Genomic DNA, 22,439 nt, shown 5'->3' with positions numbered 1-22,439 from the left:
CCATTAGGGGAAAGGAAATCAATGTGCCAAGAACACATTTTTGAGGAAGTTAGTGATTTAGAACTTGAGCTATTTTTATAGTTTATAACATAAGCATGCCATTGTATCTACCAGACTATGTATTTCCATATAAAGCTAAAATAAACAAACTATCTGAACATATTAGCTAAGAAATGATGACTGAAAAAAATAGGCTAGAAATACATTTAATGAAAAAAAATTAATGAACTTTAGCAAGACCGTTGCTTGATACAATATGCATTTTTGTGTATTTGAATTAGAATTTTCTATTGTACCAGCTTGAAGACCTTGTATGCATTGTACAAGTTTGTGTAAGTCTAAGATGAGGATCATGGAAGGAATTCTTAGCAGACCAGGCTTTTTTCCTCTCTGCTAAGCAGATCCTTTCGCTACATGGATCCTTCTAGAAGATTACTGCAAATGTACAGAGGACTGGCATGTTATTTAACGGGAGCGGTGAGCAGTCTGCAAGCACATGGGTGAGCGAGCACGCTTTAGGTCAGGTGGACAGAGAGCAAGCACTGCTGAGACGCTGTGGGCTCCGTTTCTCAAGGTTGGAGACGCCCGTCACAGCGGACAGGACAGCGTGTTGGTGTTCCAAAGCTCTTGAGGGATTACTGCTGCTTTTTTCTGTTGGGTGTTTTGATTTTCGTGACAGGACTAAAGGGAGCCATGAGACTTCGGGTCTTTAATTGCCATACACTGTATTCCTCATCGTCTCCAATGCTGGCGTCTCGGGTGACATCAAGTAATAAAAATGGAATCCTAGAGTGACTCATGATGGTATCGCATGAAGATAAAAGCATTCTCCTATTTTTAAATACATACCTACACACACACACACACACGTGAACACACACATATACATACATGCATATACACATACACATATACATGTTACAAAAGGGTCAGCTTAGTAGAGGGGAGAAATAGCCTGTTCTGCTAAGAATTCCTTCTAGTTAGAAATGGAAAAATTTAAGACTTATTTTGGAAAACTTTATCGTTTGTGTTGAAAATGATGACACTCTACTTATCTTTCCAGCAGAACTCCTAAGCATGCTTACTGAGCCATGATTCCCATCTTATATTTATACAAACTTGTACCGTGTGTGTGTGTGTGTATGTGTAAAACACTAAGGGCATATCTTGTTTTATAAGTGTTACTTTCTCATTAATTATTTGGTTAGTTAATTGATCAATGATTTGAGACTGGGTCTCCTTTCTCTATAGCTGCAGACTGGCCTTAACTCCTCAAGTGCTGGGATTACAGACCTGGCTGTAAGTCTTTATTACTGTCCCGCCAGGACCCATGTTCACTTAGGGTTTGGGTGTGTTTTCATGTGTGTTTTGTGGACAGTTTTTCTTTTGGCTGGTTTCAGAAGGTTTCTTCATCTTGGTTGACAGTGTCTTCATGGTTAAACTAACAGAAAGGTGCCTTCATTAAAACAATAGTGTCTCACATCAGAACAAAAGGACAAACTAAGCCCTTAGCTGAACTAATCTCAGGTAAGGTAACGGGAAGATTTCCAACACGGAAGAACACTTTTTCATTCTTCAATTAGTTCATGGGCTGGCTTGTCCACTGGAGATTGGGGGTTATACGGCAATTATCATTGATTATTAAATCTTTCTGATTTGGGTACTTCATTCAGATTCTGTGTGTGTGTGTGTGTGTGTGTGTGTGTGTGTGTGTGTGTACTCATGTGTATATGCACTCATGCATACATACCATTGTATGCATGTGGAGGTCAGAGGACAGTCTAGAGTGTTGGTCTTACCACTTCATGAGACTGTCCCTCACAGCTGTGTACACTGGCCTAGCTGGCTCTAGAGCCGCCTGAGATTCTTCTGTCTCTGTTTCCTATTTTGCCATGGGCACATTGGGATTATAGGTGTGTATACGGTGTCTGTCTTTACGTGTCTTTGGGTGCAAGGGAATCCTTCTGCTTGCATAGTAAGTGCTTCACCTACTTCTGATCCGTCTCCCCAGTCCTCCTTTCTGAGTTTTTTGCCCCCTTCTTTTCTCCCACTCACTCCGGCCCTGCTCACTCTGTCCCTGCTCTCCCAAAGATTTTTACTTATTATATGTAAGTACACTGTAGCTGTCTTCAGACATCCCATGAGAGGGCATCAGATCTTATGACAGACGGTTGTGAGCAACCATGTGGTTGCTGGAATTTGAATTCACTGCTGAGCCATCTCTCCAGCCCCCTTTCCAAGTTTTAAGCAGGCATTTTCCTACCAAGTTTTGATTCTGAAGCTTTTTTTAGAATGCCAGGACTGATTTGATATTAGAATTTATGAAACCAGATTTTTTTTCCCCTCCCCATCTCTTCCCTTCCCTTTCTTATGCCCCATGACTAGCATCTGGCACACAATTTATTACATAGTAGGAATCTGGAAAAAACTTACCCAGGTAAATGAATGAATACATTCTCTATGTGAAGGTACAAATGAATGCATAGTTTAAATTTGCACTTCAGATTTAAGGGGGCGATATTTCATTCTGCATAGCTAGCAGATAGAGGAAGAAAACCTATGGTTTGAATGTGTTCCTTGATACTGACCACAAAGGAAACTCTTTTTCCTGTGGAGGTGCACATTGTGTGAATGTGAAAGTCATTTCTAACTCTGTTGACTACGAGCAGTGCAGTTCCCCAGCCTGCCCTTGCTTGGCACTTTGGCTCAGCGTTCAAGGACGTTTTCTTGATTTTAGAATTTCTGGCTCACAGGAATTGTGGCTACAAGTCTGAAAAGGTGATATAAAAAGATAAGCCAAATTTGAATTCTGGCCTTCCGGTCTGGGCCTGGGCACAGAGCAGATCCCGGGTGGCAGCTCTGCCCCTAATCTCACAGAACCCAGAGGAAGCGGGCCTCCCAGGAGCTCTAACCTGGGCAGTATCTTAGGTAAGGAGACAGCAACACCCGCCCCAAACAGGGAGTAACTGGGACCCACTAGGCCCAAGAATTCACTCCTGCCCAGAGCACTGCTTCCTTCCTGTCTGCACCTGAGCACTGAGCAGATCTTGGGCCCCAGCTCTAACCCCAGTAGTAACACCCATCCCACATAGTTCTGATACAACCAAGATAATAGGAAAGACAGGCTCCAGTCAGGGACAGGGCAGGTAGCACTAAGGAGATCCAGATGGCAAAAGGCAAGCACAAGAACATAAGCATCAGCAACCCAGGGTACTTGGCATCATTAGAAACTAGTTCTCCCACACAAGAAAGTCCTGAATTCCCCATATCACCAGGAAAGCAAGAGTCAGATCTAAAATCACTTCTAATGATGATGTTAGAGGACTTTAAGAAGGACATAAATAACACTCTCAAAGAATTTGAGGAGAACACAGGTAAAGAGGTAGAAGCCATTAAAGAGGAAACACAAAAATCCCTTAAAGAATTACAAGAGAACACAACCAAACAGGTGAAGGAATTGAACAAAACCATCCAGGACATAAAAATGGAAGTAGAAACAACAAAGAAATCACAAAGGGAGACTACCCTGGAGATAGAAAACCTAGAAAAGAAATCAAGAGTCATAGATGCAAGCATCACCAACAGAATACAAGAGATAGAAGAGAGAATCTCAGGTGCATAAGATACCATAGAAAATACCGACACAACTGTCAAAGAAAATTCAAAATGCAAAAAGTTCTTAACACAAAACATCAAGGAAATCCAGGACACAATGAAGAGACCAAACCTAAGGATAATAGGTATAGATGAGAGTGAAGATTCCCAACTTAAAGGGCCAATAAATATCTTCAACAAAATTATAGAAGGAAACTTCCCTAACCTAAAGAACGACATGCCCAAAAACATACAAGAAGCCTACAGAACACCAAATAGACTAGACCAGAAAAGAAATACCTCCCATCACATAATAATCAAAACACCAAAATCACAAAACAAAGAATATTAAATGCAATAAGGGAAAAAGGCCAAGTAACATATAAAGGCTGACCTCTCAGAATTACACCAGACTTCTTACCAGATACTATAAAAGCGAGAAGATGCTGGACAGATGTCATACAGACCCTAAGAGAACACAAATGCCAGCCCAGGCTACTATATCCAGCAAAACTCTCAATTACCATAGACGGTGAAACCAAGATATTCCAGGACAAAACCAAATTTACACAATATCTTTCCACAAACCCAGCATTACAAAGGATAATAGCGGGAAAGCTCCAATAGAAGGAAGGAAATTATACCCTAGAAAGAGCAAGAAAGTAATCCTCTTCCAACAAATCCAAAAGAAGATAGCCACACAAAGATAATTCCACCTCTAATAACAAAAATAACAGGAAGCAACAATCACTGTTCCTTAATATCTCTTAACATCAATGGACTCAGTTCCCCAATTAAAAGACATAGGCTAATGGACTGGATACATAAGCGGGACCCAGCATTTTGCTGCATACAGGAAACCCACCTCAGTGCAAAGACAGACTCTACCTTAGAGTAAAAGGCTGGAAACCAATTTTTCAAGCAAATGGTCCTAAGAAACAAGCTGGAGTAGCCATTCTAAGATCTCCAGCCCAGAACACAAAGGGAGGGACTCATGGTTCCACGTGTATAGGTAGTTGAGGGTGGCCTTGCCAGGCATCAGTGGAAGTGGACAGCCTTGGTGCCTGAAAGTTTGGATTCCCTAGTGTTGGGGAAATCGAGAGCAGGGAGGCAAGAATGGGAGGATGGTGGGAGCACACCCTCATAGTAGTAGGAAGAGGGGGGGATGGGGTAAGGGGTTTAGGGGGGGAATAGGAGAGGAGATAACATTGAAAGGTAAATGAATAAAATATCCAATTTAAACAAAAACATAATGGGTCTGGCAATTGTAGTTGAGCAGTCAAGACATTTTGTCAACAATTTATTACGGGGATTTTGTATAATCCTCAAAGACAAGGTATTGTGGAAGAGGCCCATGGAACTTTAAAAAGATTGGTGAGACATACTGTTGCTCAGACAAAGAATGATGCTGACATGTGAGCTTGCTGAGTGCCCTGACAAGGGTGACTGGAGCTGTATTGGACATATGTTCCTGACCCACCTTTGCTTGACTATATCCCAGATGGGACAAGCTGCCTTACCTCAAATTTTTAGACCTTGTGGAATAGAGAATTGAAAAAAGAAACTATGTCTCTTGTATTCTTCTTAAAGGTGCCCAGCTATTGGAACTCAATCATGTACTGGTCTAGAAATCAATCCAATATGGGAAATAACAGTCTACTTTTGGAAGACTGGATCTGGACTTTGTCAGGAACATATCTGGAAGCTAGCTGTAGCTGGCTATAATGTTAGGATAGTAAGAGATAATGTTGGAACAGTATCTGGATTTCAAACAAGGGCTAGTGCATGTTTTAAGGCTCTTTTAATTGTCAAGCTAAAATTGATTTTGTCTCTTCTACAGCATTTATTTTAAGTTGCATTGACTGTATAATTTCCAATTATGTTAGTGTGTTGAAACCTGGCATGTCTGTTACGGGGGTCCATCAACCAGCTTTCCTCTCACTGCCCTGAGTATTAGAAAACCTTGATTCTCTGAAAAAAGCTTGAAAGTGCTGGAAGAAGTGAGTTAGGCTTTAAGCAGAAGCAAGAGGGTAGCAGGCTTGATTATTGCTGGTATAACAGCTTTAATTCCATTAATTGCTAGCACCACTGCTTCTGCAATAGCATTGACACAAGGAGTTAAGACAACTATTTTTGTTAACCATCTAGCACAAAATGTTACTAATGTATTGAGTGTCCAAAAGGATTTATATAGGTGTCTGGAACAACGAATGATGCTCTATAACCCATTCAAATTATCTGAAGGAGCTTCAAGGTTCAAGAGTTAAGAGCCATCCCAAGTGTCATGATAAATATTATTGGAGTAGTGTTACTTTCGAAATTCACAATGATTGTCATTATAATTAGAAAAAAGTTTAAAGACACCTGTAGGATATTTGGCATAATCCTAACACCTCTCTGGGTGTGTTAACTTTGCATAATGAGATTATATATTTAAAGAATGCTGCTCTGTTGACCTTTGATGCTGCAGATAATGCTGATAAAATTACCCATGGCCCGAGGTCAGTATTTCCATTTTGGACAAACTTCAGGAATGGCATATATAGCTTGATCAGGCTAGCCCTTCTTGTATTGGGAATACTTTTATTCCTGCCCATCATGTTAGAGCTTATCTTTAACAACATCAACATGTTGGTAGCCAAAGTCCCTGAAAATGGACACCCCTCCCCCCCACAGAGTTATTAAATTAATAGGCTAGCAAGCCAAGGACACGTAAGATTCTGCACAGAGCCTTACCAACCTAAGACATGAGTGCATTGCCTTTGATAATGCATATTCCATTAGGGTAAGGAAGGCATTCTTGTCAGAATGACCTAAGACAGGCTCAGTCTTGTTAACAAAATAAAAAAGGGGGAGAGGTGGAGAGCCTTTGGGGTTGCTTGGCAAGAATCTGATATAGGCCGAGGACAAGGAAGTAGGCTTCAAGCAGGAATCTGACATTAGACTAGAACAAAGAAGTAATCTTAGGCAGGAACCTAAATTTTAGGCTAGAACAAGGAAGTAGGCTTCAGACATGAAAATGACCTTGGGCTAGGACAGGGAAGTAGGCTCAGATACTTGAGTCATCCTGATAAGCCTTTAGAAACAGTGATCATGGGAATGTTCATGTAACTAGGTTTAATGCCTTGCTTTTTCTTTGACTATTTGTGTTTATTGTTTGTTCCCGACTATTTACATCTATTGTATTGCTAGACCCTCAACCTAGAACTGACCTTATTACATGCATATAATCAAAATGGTATAAAAGCATAAAGGAAGAGGGGATTTAGGATGGGGGTTCTAGGGAGGGGAAATGGGGAACGGGGATGATATCTGTACTGTAAATAAATAAAATATCCAATTTTAAAAAGTCAAAAAAAAAAAGAAAAAATTTTGAATTCTGAATTAAATGTACATAGACTGTACACTTCAACCTGTGAGTCCCTTTGGGCCAATTTGTAACAATGAAAATATATCCTATATATCAGATATTTATATTACAATTCACAGTAGCAAAATTACAGTAATTATGAAGTAGCAACAGAATAATCTTACGTTTGGGGGTCAGCACAGCATGAGGAACTGTGTTAAAGGGTCGCAGTGCTAGGAAGGCCAAGAACTGCTGACTTTAACAATATATAATTAAAATTTTCCTTATTGAAGAATGGCTTTCATATATACTCATGTATGTATATATATACATGTGTGTGTGTATATATATATACATATGTGTGTATATACATATATATATGTATACACACACACACACACACACACACACACACACACACACACACACACACACATATATATATATATATATATATATATATATGAATGAAAGCCATATACATATAGATTATATATATGGCTTTTATATATACTCTGCAGGGACACATGAGCCAGCCTTGGGTACCTAAATCTTGTGCCTCCCCACTGTCTATTGTTTATTGGAGAATGCACATGCTAGTCAGGCCCAGCCAACCATGGTGAAGCCAGCACTTGAGTCTGGGACGTTGGAAAGAATTGTGTGTCCTTTCCATTGGGATTAGGGAGGTAATAGGCTTGGAGCAGCTGGCTGCCTTCTTGAGGAGGAGAGGCCCAGAATGGGAAGGGAAAGATTAGACAACTGTGAACCCCTCACGTTCCCTGAACCTCTGGAGTCAGGCTAATTTTTAGGTCCATTGGTTCGAGTTTGTTTTTCTGTCTCAGGTGACTAGAAACATTAAGTGCCACAGCCACAGGAAGCATCAACAGTCACGGCGCACAAAGGCGGTTCTGTGAAGGCCTGACCTCCTGTAGCCTGTGATCCCACAGGGAAATACTCTGGAGTGTGAAGTTTCCCTTCAATGTCCCTCACTCCAGGAGATAAGGCATCGCAGGTGAGCAGTTGCCTATGGGTTTCTTTGATTAGTCGGTTCTGGCAGAGCTCAGCTGGACCTCTGCGTCCACTGTCCCCCCTCCCAGCCTCCCATGCTCGCTTCTGTTGGCTTAACCTTGCACCCCTCCCCACCAGGCAGATAAGGCAGCCATTTTGATGAAAGACCTTCTCTTTGACAACTGATAACTTTTTTTCTGCAGCTTTAAATATTATATCTTCTGCTTTTCTCTCGTTTGTTTTATTTTCTGTCCCTACAGTTGACTTAATATGAAAGAGAATTCAGATTTATTTAGTCTTTCTGTGTCTCAGTCTGGATCCCACAAATCAAAGGCCTGCCTAGCTGATAATAGTGATAGCATTCTGTAACCACGTCTACAGTATTTTACGGTTACAACCTCATTTATTATTCCCCGGCATCTGTTGGAGCAGGCGTCGTCTTTCAAAGATCTTGTCGACTGTTTATGTTTCCAAGTTTGGGAATAGGAAGAACAATTTAATTCTTTTTGTGGAGCACAGGAGTTGGCAAAATTATAACCAGGGCAAATATGTGGATCAAACAAAATTCTTGCATCCCCTTCAATAATCTTAACCACTGTGCAGAAACAACTAGTGGGCATTAGGACGGGCACAGAGTGTCGGCAGATTCCCAGACTCTGGCTCTGGTGCCAGCTGCTTTACTCCAGGTGGCAGAGCTTCGATACATTGTGTTCTTCCATGGAGGGAATTAGGGAAAGGACAAAGCATATTTAATTACCTAAAAGCAAGCTCACAGAGAAACGTGTTATTGATTTTGGAAACTGAGAGGCTTGCTAGGTGGCTGTGACATCCTGTGGCTGAGAAGGAACTGGATTTGCAGAGGAGGACCAGCAGCAGGCAACTGCCTTCCCCAAGACTGAGCGATAGGCTGGGGGAAGGAGGAGGGCGCTGGCCTGGAAGGATGGAAGAGTCCAGCCTTGGGAACAAGGCTGTGTTATTGTGGGCACTCTTCTGTAAAGAGGGCACCTACATCACTCTCCTGGTGCCTGACTCTCTCTCATTGTTTGCCACAACTCCCGAAATGACACTTCCGGTATTTTTGCTTTGGGTTTTAAAGGGCTTTGGGCTTCAGAGGCTCTCTTGGAACAAGAGTGCACACAAACCATTGCTAATGAGGATTTGGAGATGTCAGAGCAGAGCTTTACAGGCAGAGGACAGAGGCTAGATATTAGCACATGGGGACCAGGACACTGTTGGAGCACGAGAGGACACACTAGCTTCAAAAATCATGAAGCCTGTATAAAATAAAGCTGACCTGAATTGCAGCACAGATGGCTGGGGTCAGGGATGGAGGGGTAGTTGCTTCTAAGGCCCATCTTTTACTGTTGAACTGTGGGAGGGAGAGTCATCCTTTTTTGAGGATGTAGTCCCTGATGCGTTTCCCATATTCTAGGACACATATCGGCGCATTAGTTAGACTTTGAAGGGAGGATTAAGAGAAGGGAGGAGCGGGAGGAGCAGGAGGAGCAGGAGGAGCAGGAGGAGCAGGAGGAGCAGGAAGAAAGAAAAAAGAAACAATAGGTTGGCAGGCTGATTTTTGGGGAAGTTGGAGGGGAAGCTGGGGATAAATATAGATTATATTTCATTGTATATATGTATGGAACTCAGCTTAGAGATGGCCTCAGAAACAACCATGTCTGTACCATGTGGGTACGTAAGCCCGCTGATCTGAGTGATCCCGGGAATCTGTATAGACATGGACCAAGAGAGCTGACCCTTCAAAGTTGTTCTCTGACCTCCACCTGTACCACATGACACATGCCTATCACATACATACATACATACATACATACATACATACAGTACATACACACAGTAAATTTTTAAGGTTCTCCAAAATATCAAAGGTTTTTCAAAACATGCTTACCCCATTTGTATTGTTGAGCCCAGAAAGGAGGGTATGCAGTAATCGGCAGCTGCCAGCGTGTACGGTGGCCGGGCAGCAGAGTCGTCCCAGTAAATGTCCTTCTTCATCTTGGGTAAGCTCATGTGCATTTCGTCCACAGCCAAAAGAGAGACCTGGAATCATTGTTGTGTTGTTAGACCAGCTTAGGTGGGAGGAGTTTCAAGCTGGATGGGCGTTGGAGGACAGGGCAGGGTCTGAGGGAAATCAGGAAAGCCCAAAGACAGACTTGCTGCATCCGGGTCTCTGTGGCAAGGTGAATGTGTTCTTTTCTGTCTAAGAACGCTGGGCATGGGTGTAAGCGGAGCTGTGGGACTGTGTACCTGCTGTTTGCCCTCTGTCCACATGCCCCAGTGTGGAGCTTTGTGTCATCAGCAAGGTTCCTTTCTCATGGCCTAGATACAGTGCCATCTTGGTGGCTCCCTGACAGCCACCATTCAATGCCGGGTAGTAAAGAAATGAACATTCTCAGTCCTTCCTTCTGCGAGCGCACAAACCACCTCTACCTTCTTCAGCTTCCTGTATGCCCTAACTTCAGCCCCCACCCCTTCCTCTCTTTCTTTGAAACAGGGTCTCAGCCGGTATCTCCGGCTACTTTTAGAGATGCAGTTCTCCTTTCTCTGCCTACCCAGTTCTGAGGTCACAGGCATATGCCACCAGGCCTGGCTACATCTGTGTGTATCAACAGACCTGTGCCGAGGCAATGGCCTCTCTGTCTTGGCTTAGACAAAGTGACAGATAAACCATTAAGCCTCTGGGAATCCAGTTTTGACAGAGAGGGAAACATTATGCTTCCCCCCTGACAGACTGGCAGGGCTTCAAACAGATGGATGCATGAAGCCTTCAGACACAGGTTCTGAAGGGAGCCCTCCCTAGAAAGAGAATCCCCTCCTGCCTTTGTGAGCGGCTAGGGTGGGGTAAGGAGCTCCATTCATGACTGTGAGAAAGAAGCCCGTGCAGCTTAGGCCCCAACCCTGTACGCCTGATTACTGGGGGCTGATGGGTTGTGCTCAGAAATTCACACAGATTATGTCCGGATACCAGTCTATGTCACTGCTGATCTCTCTGGAGGACAAATCAAAGACGGCAAAGGGATGAATTAAAACCGTGCTCTGTACTGGATGGAAGAGGGCAGATTATACAGACCACTCCTCACAGGGAAAGACAACTTAACTGCAATGGAGAGGAGATTCGGGATATTCCAGGTTCCCAAGGATCAATGCAGTGTTTGGCTAGAGCTCTCGAGTGTGGGAACCTGCATCCGGACTCTGTTTACACGTGATTTACGGTTACTGTTCACAAAGGACGGAAGAGTTCCTCTAACCTGCAGGTTTCTGTCAATGCACCAGTTTGTTTCAAAGTCATCGTCATCTTCCCCAAAAGGGTTGATCAGCTGCTCGGCAACCTGCAGTTGAGAACACAGGGTGATTGAAAGTAGCACACGTTGCCGGGCAGTGGTGGCGCACGCCTTTAATCCCAGCACTTGGGAGGCAGAGGCAGGCGGATTTCTGAGTTCGAGGCCAGCCTGGTCTACAGAGTGAGTTCCAGGACAGCCAAGGCTAACAGAGAAACCCTGTCTCGAAAAACAAAAACAAAAACAAACAAACAAACAAAAAAAAAAAAAAAAAGAAAAGAAAGTAGCATACGTGAAGACGGAGAAGGAGCTTGAGGTTCACCAGGTTCACCCCTGCCGTAGTTGATCGTTCACAGTCAGTTTTAAAATATGCAGCCTATGGGGTAGTGGGCTATTCTATAGATGTTTATCCACATCTATAAGTGAGCCCCTTCATGGGCCCCGCTCTGCAAATGGATCTGTCTGCTCATCTACCCCGGGGATGCCAGGAGCTCCTATGGAGCCAAAGCAAGCCAGTGAATATCTCAGGGCCATTAGCTACATGAGAGGTGCTTACGTTGTCTGAACTTTCAAGCGTCTGAAAAGTCTAGTGGATAACCGTGTGGTTAAGCAGCAACAAAGGACAAATTAAAAGCAAAAAAAAAAAAAAAAGACAGTATCTGTCGTAAGACATAACTGCAAGTGACTACACCAGAAGGCTAGAGGCAAGCTGGAACTGGAGGCTCCTCTGGTGTCACACAGAAGATTTAACCTTATCCAATGAGTTAGTTCTCCTTCTGGGGAGACATCTAGCTGGTTTCTGGTTAGATATATCATCTAATATTTGGCCAATATTAAATATTTTTACCACATTCCTGAGTGGAATGGCCTTTTAAACACGGGCCTTAGCTGTCCAATATAACCTTTTTGAACAATTTTGATTTTTTTTTTTTACATGCATGCGTGCTTGCGCGTCTGTGTCTGTGTGCGTGCACACACGTTTCATTAATTTCTAGATTCTGAGACCATGTGGTAGAAACTCTATGCCCTTGGGGTTAGGGAGGTGACTCAGTAGGTAAGAGTTGCTTAAGCTGCAAACCCAGGATCCTGAGTTCAACCCCCCGGTGCCCGTGTAAAAACCCAGGCTTGGCTGGGCTTATAACACCAGCAATGTAGACATGAAGATGGGTGTATTCTGAGAGTCCTCTGGACAGCCAGTCTAGTAAAACGGTAAGCTGCCCATGGAGTGAAAAACCCTGTTCTCAAGGCAGAGAGAGAGAGAGAGAGAGAGAGAGAGAGAGAGAGAGAGAGAGAGAGACAGACAGACACTCAACCTTGTGGTCTAGCCTCTACATACGCACACTCACATGCATGCACCACACTACACACACACACACACACACACACACACACACACAGAGTCACGCAGAGTTTTTTTTTTTTTTAAAGTTAAGAAACGTTATTCTCTTGGCTTTCAGGATTGAAGCTAAAACACCTCGCTGCTATTCCCAGCCTCCATTGTGCACAGGAATCATTCTCCCTGAAGTTCAACCGAACAAAAATAAGCAAGCAAAACAAAACATGCTCTCAGCAAACCAGATGCCTGGGTCCCTTCCACAGACACTGTTTACTCAGAGTGAGGGCAGACCCAGGCAACAGCACTGAAGAAAGCTCCCAGAAACTGTCAGAGCATGGCCAGGGTGGAGAAGCAGAGAGCTACATCGGAGACTGATTGATGGAGGAAGTCTCCTCAGAGGAAGTCTCCTCAGAGGAAGTCTCGGAGGCGCTGTGCCAGCCCTTCACTGTGTTGTGAGGGATGTCTTTCTCTTCTTGCTCAAGGTCTTGCTTAAACTAAATGGGCCACTGTCTCAGCCCTAAAAATATGTCTGTTATATCCCTATTTCTCACATTCATAGCATTAGTCTTGTTTACGTTATTGCAGACTATATTTCATAGTCAGAATAGCATCTCTGTGCATTGAAGTGTGTCGTGAGGATTACTTTCCTGGGGAGGGACATTTGCAGTAGGAGAGATCAAGATGTGTTTCCTGCACTTTGGGTAGAGCAGTTTTTTGGAAACAGAGACACAACCTGCTGCTGTGGGAGCTGCATTTTTATCGTACTGGCTTATCTTGAACATAGCCCCATTCGTATGTTTTGAAAAATGGTTTTAGACTAAAGGAATTTAGACCTCTCACCAGAAAAAGGAGCCACTAATCTCTTTGTGGTTCAGCTGAGCACTTACTACAGACACAGGCAGACAATAAGGAAGCTCAGCACAGTGACAAATGACAAAACCAAACAAGGGACCAAGGTGATAGCTTGCATCAGCCGTGCCGACTGTGTTGAAAGGGGTAAAGCCCACTCTTCCGTCTAACAGAACCATCTCTCCTGCTCTTTCTCCCTCCGAGGAAGTGAGTAAAAATTACTATGAATCACTGCCATCTGGTTAAAAACACTGTTGCCATTTGAAGGATACGCTGTTTGTCCCTGGAGTATGATTTAAAATGTCAATGTGCTTACGAAGAACCAAGCCCATGAAAGAAGCGCTACTTGCAGGAGTCTGTCCCAACCCAAAGGCCTGACCACACGAGACTGTTTGCAAGGCCAAGTATTTGGAAATTTTAATTCTGTCTCCTTAGTCTCCCTGAAAGTATTACCGGGTGTCACTGTACTTAAGGAAATTGTTGCCTTTGGCTTTTTTTTTTCTGTCACATACTGAGTGACAGAGCAACAGGCTTCTGATATTTACAGAATTACATCTGGGGAGGGGTTGGGGGGTGGGGGGACAGACGAGGTTCCACAGCCGTGACTGGACAAGCTTCTCTTCACTGCTCTGACACGCTTTTAGATTTTTAGGCAAAGGAAATGTCATCGTTAATCCTGATGTTTCTGCTCTTAATCCAGATGAGGTTTTTTTTTTTTGAAAAATGGAATGCGTTTCATGGGTGTGACAGCTAGTGGAACTCAGGGGGCTGCAGAAGATTAGAGAGTGGAGCAGAAGCCGGCATCCATCATAGCGTTAACGCTCAGGTCTGCTCTCAGAGGCTTGGTGCTCTCATTCCCTCTGCCCGGTTGTGCTGAGAGACCAAAACAGGTGCAGCTATTACTTTAATTACATTACTGAAATCCTAGTGGGAGCAAACAGAGGCTCAGTGGAACATCCATAGCGGTAAGAGGAATGTTCTCATCTCTTTGCATAATGAACTGGCTCAGACTGCTGCAGTCCAGCCTCTGTACTCGCCATTTTTAATCTTGATGGAAAAGCACTCACGTCTTTGAGCTAGTATGCATTAAGTCTACCCTTGAGTTATTCACTATTTGCCAAAGACTCAGCAGAGAGAATCTGTGTGGAGAGCCTGGAACAGGGGAGTGGGGGGTGGGTGGGGGGTGGGGGAGGGGTGTTGCAGAGTGTCTGGGACACGGAGATTGTTGACTACCTTGAGCCATCCTGCGTAGAAGAAGAACTGGAGGAGAGTGAAGATGGGGACGTACAGATCCAGGTCATGCCCCGCGTAGCCTTTGGTGGGATCCAGGAACTGCCGTCCAATCAGGCACGCAAAGAAGAATGTGTAGACAGCGAGGGTGACGACCTGGCACAGAGAGAAGGCGGGGGTGAGACCCCAGGGCTGCCATCAATGGGAACTTTGGTGCAAAGCATGCAGGTGAGAGAAAAAAAAAAAAAAAGCCTCATGCATGGGGCTGGGGCTACCGCTTTGTCAATAAAGTGCTAGCCTGAGGACCTGAGTCCAGGCACCAGTGTAAAATACCAGGAACGGTGGCTCTGGGGCTGGCCAAAGGGTGGGCATAGAGATCCTGGTCCTCATTGGCAGCAAGGTTAAATGAAAATGGCAAGTTCTAGGTCTCAGAGATCTTATCTCAAAACGGAAAGAGGATGACTCCCGAGGAGTGACTGACCTTGGGTTCCTAATCTCCCGTCCCTGTCCCCACTGCAGTCTCGTGCACGGTATTTGATACCTGTGTGTAAACCAGTGGGATGCCGACCCAGTCGTAACCAAATAAGAGGCTGCACCAAGAGCGGAACCGATTCATTTCCTAAGTCCAAAACAGATAAAAACAAAAAACAAAAAAACAAAAAACAAAAAAAGAAAACCACACTTTACTAAAATGACAATCATGGAATGAACATTAGCTGGGATTCAGAACAACCCCCCCCACACACACACACACACTGCTGATGAGTGTGTTGGTAAGATCTGAGACCAGCTCTGTGACACCGGTAAGCCGCACCCCCGACCCCCACCCCAAGGCTGCTGTGAATGGAAAGTTCTGAGATTGAGAACCTGAGGATACCACGGAGCAAAAAAGAAAGAAAGAAAAAAAAAAAAAAAAACTGATGAGGATGTTTGGACATATTTTTATAAATATTAAGAGAAGATGGAATGTTACAGGGAAAGCCGGTTTTCCTAACCTGGAATCTTCAACGTATTGACTGGCCCTGGGTGCTTATGGGAAGCTAAGAATTTTAATGTTTTAAATAAGTGATTGCCGGGCGGTGGTGGTGCACGCCTTTAATCCCAGCACTTGGGAGGCAGAGGCAGGCGGATTTCTGAGTTTGAGGCCAGCCTGGTCTACAGAGTGAGTTCCAGGACAGCCAGGGCTACACAGAGAAACCCTGTCTCGAAAAACCAAAAAAACTTAAATAAGTGAATACTAGTTATTTTGGTAGAAAAGAATTGACAATCATTTTTTTTTCCTCTCCTTAAAAACATTCTTGCTCTAGATATTGGGAAAGACATAGAAATACATGCTAAACCTTCTGCTCAACAAATTGGGACTTTAAAATGGTCATATTGACAGAAAATCTATCTGTAGCAGGAAGGCTGGAGGGTCATCGATTCCTCTCCTTACTCATGTGAGACGGGAATCTAATATTACCTCAGCATGAAAGCTGTTTGCTCTCTTTGGTCTCATCCATGCCCGGGACCATCGGAGCTGTCACAATAGATTACCCAGCCCCCACGTAAATCTCTCCGATGGTCCCTGAGCTCCTTTATCTAGCAGGACCCTGTTCCCTGGAGCAACTAAAAGGTTGATATAAGTTTAGATTATTAAAATTTGGGCAGGGGATGGGGTGGAGTTGAGGCTTACTCTTGGGATTTTACTCTGGGTGGTGGGGGTTCAGCTCAGAGGAAGACTATTTGTCTAGTATGCAAAAGGCCCTCTGGGTTTCATCCCATCACTGAAAAGAAAAAAAAGGAAAAAAAAGATTTTATTCTAGAATTTATAAGCAAGGGCTAGCAAATGCCCATGGACAACTCGTCTCTTCAGGGTCTTTGGCAATGCTGACTTAACACTTTCCTATAAGCCTCTTTAAGTGTGCTGTGCAGACAGCAAGCACTTCCAAGGAGCCTGAGGGAATCCCGCTCCTTCATGCCCAGCACACTGTGGGGTTCATGATGGCTTCCTGGCTCCTTGGAATCTGAAGAGAACAGAGCAGACTTTTTGGTCTGACCTGGTACCTCCAGGGCCCTCCTGAGCTCCGACTAGCACCGTTTTCTCCTGGCTTATGAACACGTACAGTCATCAGTGATTGTAGATCAACGCTGTCTCTGATTCTGCCTTCATTCCGGGCTTTGGTTGCAAGATTTCCGAACCAAATGAACGGAACCCAGTACTTCAGATGAGGTGATTTGAGGTGGTCGAATAATTTCCTCTCATCTGCCGTCATAAAACCTTCACACAAAATAATAAATGGAGATAATACACACACGTAGTTAAGCACTGGCGTATTACCATATTTTTACATATTCTATGCAAGCGTACTTGGCTAGGGGGGAGTGCTAAAGAAGTAAAGACTCTTGTCTCCATGGTTTATATTTGTGTTAGAGATGAGTATTGCATACGAGTGTATGTGTGTGCATGTGCACACACGAGGTGCACATACATACACTGATATGTGAAGCAATGCAGCATCTTGGCGATCTGATAGCAAAGGTAAGAAAGACAAGTGAGCCTGGGACACAGGGTCTTAACATGTGAGGCGCAGCCCCAGAGGGGGTCGTGTAGCCGAATGTGGGTTGCAACTATTTGATAACAGATTTCTGAACCTACGATGGTCAAAGATCACTTCAAAATCAAACACACCATGAATCCAAGGTGTTGTGTGACGACAAGCTATGTTCAGGGCAGAGTGTGTGTGACGCGTGTCCGGAACCAAGGCCGGGGTGAGTCTGTTAACGACACAGGTGTAGCTCTTTGATTTTCTACATCATGTTGTCATATGTCTAAGTTTTCATAAGCGTTTCTCCCACAAAAGAGGGTTGGCAGCTGGAAAGAGTTTAAGAGCCCTGATCTAGAACACCTAGAAAGCTTTCCTTTATATATTTAGAACAATAAGACTTAAAATTGTTAGGGTGAACTATTAGGTCCCTCCCCCTTTCTCCTGCCAACCTCTTGCTTGATCCTGTCTCCTGTGAAGCCTTCTCTTATTCCTTACGCCTCCTTCCCAGGGACTTCTACGATCTAAGGCTTCCATCTGGTGCTCCGTCTTGACTTGTAGTAGAGTGGTATTATACATAAAATGCAAAGACTACCTTGCTCTTTCTAGTCCCCACACTACTTTGCACACATCCCCAATATGTGAGTGTATAAAACACAGTTAGCTTGAGTTTGCAGGGACCTCCCTGAGCCTCGGGGGTTTCCTCTGGAATAATGTTGGCTTTACAGGAATGGTCCTGGGGATACAGCTCAGTGGTAAGTGCTTGCCTGTCACATTGGAAGCCAGCACCGCACATCAGAGAGGCACACAAGGGAGGGGTGTTAGCCGAGATGCTAAATGCACCTGAAGGTTTTAGTGCTGAGGAATAAAGTATCAGTGGCACTTTCTCTGGGTTTCTCCTTTACTCCCTCTTCCCATACAAGAGACGCAGAGGATCAAAGTGGCAGGTTTATTTAATAAAGAAACACTGAAAGATTCTTATTTTTATTATTAGCTTTTTCAAGACAGGATCTCTCTATATAGCCTTGGCTGTCCTGGAACTCATTATGTAGACTATGCTGGCCTTGAACTCACAGAGATCTGCCTGCCTCTACCTGATGAGTGCTGGGATTAAAGGTGTGAGTCACGACCACTGGGCTGTTTTTAAGTGTGTGTGTGTGTGTGTGTGTGTGTGTGTGTACATGCACGTGTGCAGGAGTCCTTGGAAGCCAGAGGCATTAGGTTGAGAGCTGAGAACTGAACTCAGGACCTCGGCAAGAGCAGCACGTGCTCTTACCTGCTGAGCCATCTCTCTAGGACAATTTTCTTAATGTCTATTTGTAAAGAATTGTATTTTAAGTGCTTACATTTTACGCTTGGCTTTTATCATTTTTTTTTTAAAAAGATGGCTAATTAACTCAAACAGTACAAATATTCAAAGAGGCCAAATGAATATTAATGGAGAAAATTCGCCTCATTTCTTCCCTAACCAACGTTCTTTCTTCCCCTACAGAAAATCACTATCATTAGATTATTATGTAACTTTGCAGAAAAATCTCACAGATTTTTGTATATACCTGTTTGTTAAATACACATTGTTTTTATTTATATACATATTTATAATTTACCTCTATTTTATACTTGTATACTAGAGATTTAAAAATCACTGACTGTTCTCTACTAACATTAACTGATAGTTGTTTACAATGTTCCAATTCATTCCATTTTGAATGCATATCGAAGCTGTTTCTAACTTTTAACCACAGTGGCCTTCTTAACTGTGGCTCTAGGGATTGAACCTAGGGCCTTGTGCATGCTGGGTGAGTGTGCTACCTCTTGAGCTTCAGCCCTGGTTCTAATGTTTTGTTATTGAAAACAATGCTACAGTGACCCCTTGTTCCCACCCCTTTAACTCTTTGAGTGACTTCTAAATGTTTTGATTTAGTGTAAATTATATTTTCTGAGTGAAATATTATCCATACAACTAATTTTATTAGATATTAACTGTGGGTTTTTTGCTTACTTTGTTTTTGTTTTTTTTGTCTCTGAATGTAATCATTTGCCAGTGAAATGTGGATGGGCTGCTGTTGAGGTAAGAGCCAACTTTGCCTTACTTAATGTAACACATTTACATCTTAGTCTAGAGTTTGCTTACAACTTTGGTTTTCCTGTTATCCCTCCTTATCATGTAAGATTTAAGAAGTGATGTTATAATAGAAAAATATGTCAAAGAAGAGGTTAAGAGACACTATTTAATAGTTATCAGCTCCTCAGGCAATGGGGCTCCCTAGGTCTCCTAGGTCTGGTATGACTTAGGCCAGCGTTCTCAAGAGTGAGGTCCCAGACAGAAGACCTCACCTGCAGGCAGGAGCTCCCAAGTTGGGTCTGCAGCTAGTGTCCCTTGTATACTTTTAGAAATGCTACCACCTTGTCCCTAGACATTCTGCTTCAGCTGGTCCGAGTGGGGACTGGTAGGGGTCCTCTAAATCTCCCTGGGTAGCCTACTGAGACAGGGACCAGGCAGCTGCGTGATTAAAAGACCTGTAGGAAGTTCTAATCTAAAACAGCACTTGAAAACCACTGCCTTAATGGAAGAAGGGTCTGTCAGTTCAGTATGTGAAATACTTATGGTGATAGCTACAGAACCAATATTTTCCTTCAGGACACTAGGTTAGAATTATATCATGTTATTTATACTAGCTTAGAAGTTCTACTCAAGGGCTGGAGAGATGGCTCAGTGGTTAAGAGCACGGCCTGCTCTTCCAGAGGTCCTGAGTTGAATTTCCAGCAACCACATGGTGGCTCACAACCATCTGTAATGGGATTTCTTCTGGCGTGTCTGAAGACAGCTATAGTGTACTTATCATATATATAAAATAAATAAAATCTTTTAAAAAAAAGTTCTGCTCAAGCCTAGGGAACGGGACTTCTGGAAGTTAAAAAAGGCCAATAATTATCTTCTTGTCTCTTAACAAAACTCAAAGTTACTGCATGTGATGGCTAGTCTTGATTGTCAATGTGGCTGTATCTGGAATTAACTGCAATCCAGAAACAGAGGGCATGCCTGTGAGAGATTCTTTTTGCTTGGTTTGAAGTAGGTGAATCCACTTCTAGTTTGAGGCAGGAGGATGCACCGTCCTCCTTCATTGGCATTGAGCTACTTCTTCAGGATTCCAACATATACAGCAGACAAATTGAGACAGCCAAGCCTGTGGGACTGAGCAACTACTGGATTCTTGGACTTTCTGTTCACCGCTAGTCATTGCAGGATTAGTTGGTTTGTAACCTATAAATCACTCCAATTAATTCCCTTTACATATATTACATTTCAGAGACAAAATAAGCCAAAATTAATAATAAAATTAGTCTTATGAATATAATTTTCACACATTTCTGAATGAATATATATCTCAGTGAATGTATATGTTCCTTCCATAAGTTCTGTGACTCTAGAGGACCCTAATACTTTGCATGATCCAGATAATTTGCCTTTTCTTTTTTTAAAACAGGCTTGTGGAGTTTTAAATTAATGTTAATGATTAAATTTTATTATAAGAAGTTAGCCTTGGGTTATGACTTTCTTCATTCTGTAACCAATGACATCTTCGTTTCTATGCAGAACGTGTGTTTTGGGGCAACCCAAGAATCCATGTCCCAAAGCCATTACCACTCATGTTTGGCTCAAGCACAAATTGGCTCTCATATTTTTTGTTTTGTTTTGTTTTTTTAGAAAAACAAAACAGCCAGTAGATAAACTTGTCTTTTCTTCACTTTTGGCAGAAAGGCTTGCCACAGCTGTCCCTTCTTTAGCTGAAAGTCTAGCTCGGCTTATCCCATATAGATTGTCTAACACTTAGAATGCAATTCTTAAAAAAAAAAAAAAAAAGATTCCACTTATATGCTGGCTGCAATTTCTGTAATTTTGCCAGAGAGCAACCTTGTGTCTGGTTATTATTCCTATTATTATTATTATTATTATTATTATTGTTATTTTCATTCATTCATTCATTCATTCATTCAGGAGTGTAGAACAAGTTGTGTTAGCAAGTCGTTTCTTGGCATCTAAGCAGAGAGCAAATACACAGTGCAAGGGTTTGTTTAGTGCCAGGGCTGAAGCTGGAGCTGGGTCCTGCTCTCTGGGAAGGATATTTATTGATTAGAGGAGTCACATGGAGGGAAGAAAGCTGGTGATTTTTCAAGTTTTCAGTCCCAAGTTATTGATAATTTAGGTGCCGGGAGAGAGGAGAAGCAGCAGAACTTAATGCCTCGTCCGGGAGTATACAGTCAGAGTGACACCAGCATTCCTGCTGGCTTAAACATCTCAAGTTACCCTACTCTGAAAATCAAGCTGATGGTCAATTGAAAGAAAGATCTCTAGAGTGGGAGTCAAACCCATCGAGGGGGCATTAGTTATGGAGAGAAATTATCTCCGCCAGCATCTCATGTCGCTATACCCAGATACCAACGCTTTAAAATGGAAAACTGTTTCTTCATCCTCATCTCTAAGGCAAATTAATTACAGTTATTGATGAGCTGTAGCTTGGCTGGTCTGCCACCACCCTGTGGCCGCGAGCCTCTCTCTGTCAGGCCCTACCTGTGGTCTGGCAGGCTACTACATATGCCTAGAACGTCTCTCAATGTCTTTTTTTTTTTTTTTTTTCTTCTGGCTGGCTCCGTTCTGCCCAGTGATGGTTTTATGTCAGATATTGGGAAAACAGCTTTCTTTCATATGTCTAATCGGGATAAGGTATCCACATACCTACCCGTAGAGATGGATGCCTGTACTGACTTACAACTTGAGTTGTAGTTCTACGGAGTAGGATTTGCTACTGGAAGGGAAATTTGTCATGCCCCTCGGCCAAAGGGCTAATTAAATCGATTGCCATCACAGATCTGTCTACTGTATAGTTGGCCTGGATTCCCTTGGCTTGAAGCAGAGGCGGTGTCTTTGGCCTTCTGGAGAGACTGTTAGCAGAACGACCACTGGTCCACAGCTCCAAGCTAAAAGGTGGAATGGGTTTGACACCATTTCTTCTTCTAAGAGGAAACTGTGCAGTCAGTGCCTGAGCCTTCTTGGGGACAGCTTTCTCAAGGAGAGCTTGATATTCCTGGCTCATTTCCAAGTGCATACAAACAACAGAGTCACCACTTCAACCAGGGATGCTCTTTAAATATAATGGGAGAGACTTAGGACCCTGTCAACAGAGGGTATTCACAAGCTGCAAATGGAGACCAGGGGACAGAGGCATATCACAGCAGTTCACGAGCCACCG

The 22,439-nt window shown here is 43.2% G+C and overlaps 1 protein-coding gene across 4 annotated transcripts in view; it reads right to left on the bottom strand.

The window, feature by feature from the left end:
* Best3 (bestrophin 3) overlaps positions 1-22,439 on the bottom strand; it is a 78,071-nt gene that overhangs the window by 16,275 nt on the left and 39,357 nt on the right. For all 4 annotated transcript variants that reach the window (XM_076920291.1, XM_076920288.1, XM_076920290.1 and 1 more), the window contains 5 exons: positions 16,768-16,922; positions 15,204-15,281; positions 14,666-14,818; positions 11,218-11,298; positions 9,858-10,009 (listed from right to left, as the gene is read on the bottom strand). In XM_076920291.1, the coding sequence (XP_076776406.1) occupies positions 9,858-10,009; positions 11,218-11,298; positions 14,666-14,818; positions 15,204-15,281; positions 16,768-16,922 (619 nt within the window). The remainder of the gene's footprint in view (positions 1-9,857; positions 10,010-11,217; positions 11,299-14,665; positions 14,819-15,203; positions 15,282-16,767; positions 16,923-22,439) is intronic.

This window comes from Arvicanthis niloticus, chromosome 22, assembly GCF_011762505.2.
Source record: "Arvicanthis niloticus isolate mArvNil1 chromosome 22, mArvNil1.pat.X, whole genome shotgun sequence".
In the NCBI taxonomy this organism is placed as follows: Eukaryota; Metazoa; Chordata; class Mammalia; order Rodentia; family Muridae; genus Arvicanthis; species Arvicanthis niloticus.
This window is presented reverse-complemented; position numbering and strand designations above follow the sequence as displayed.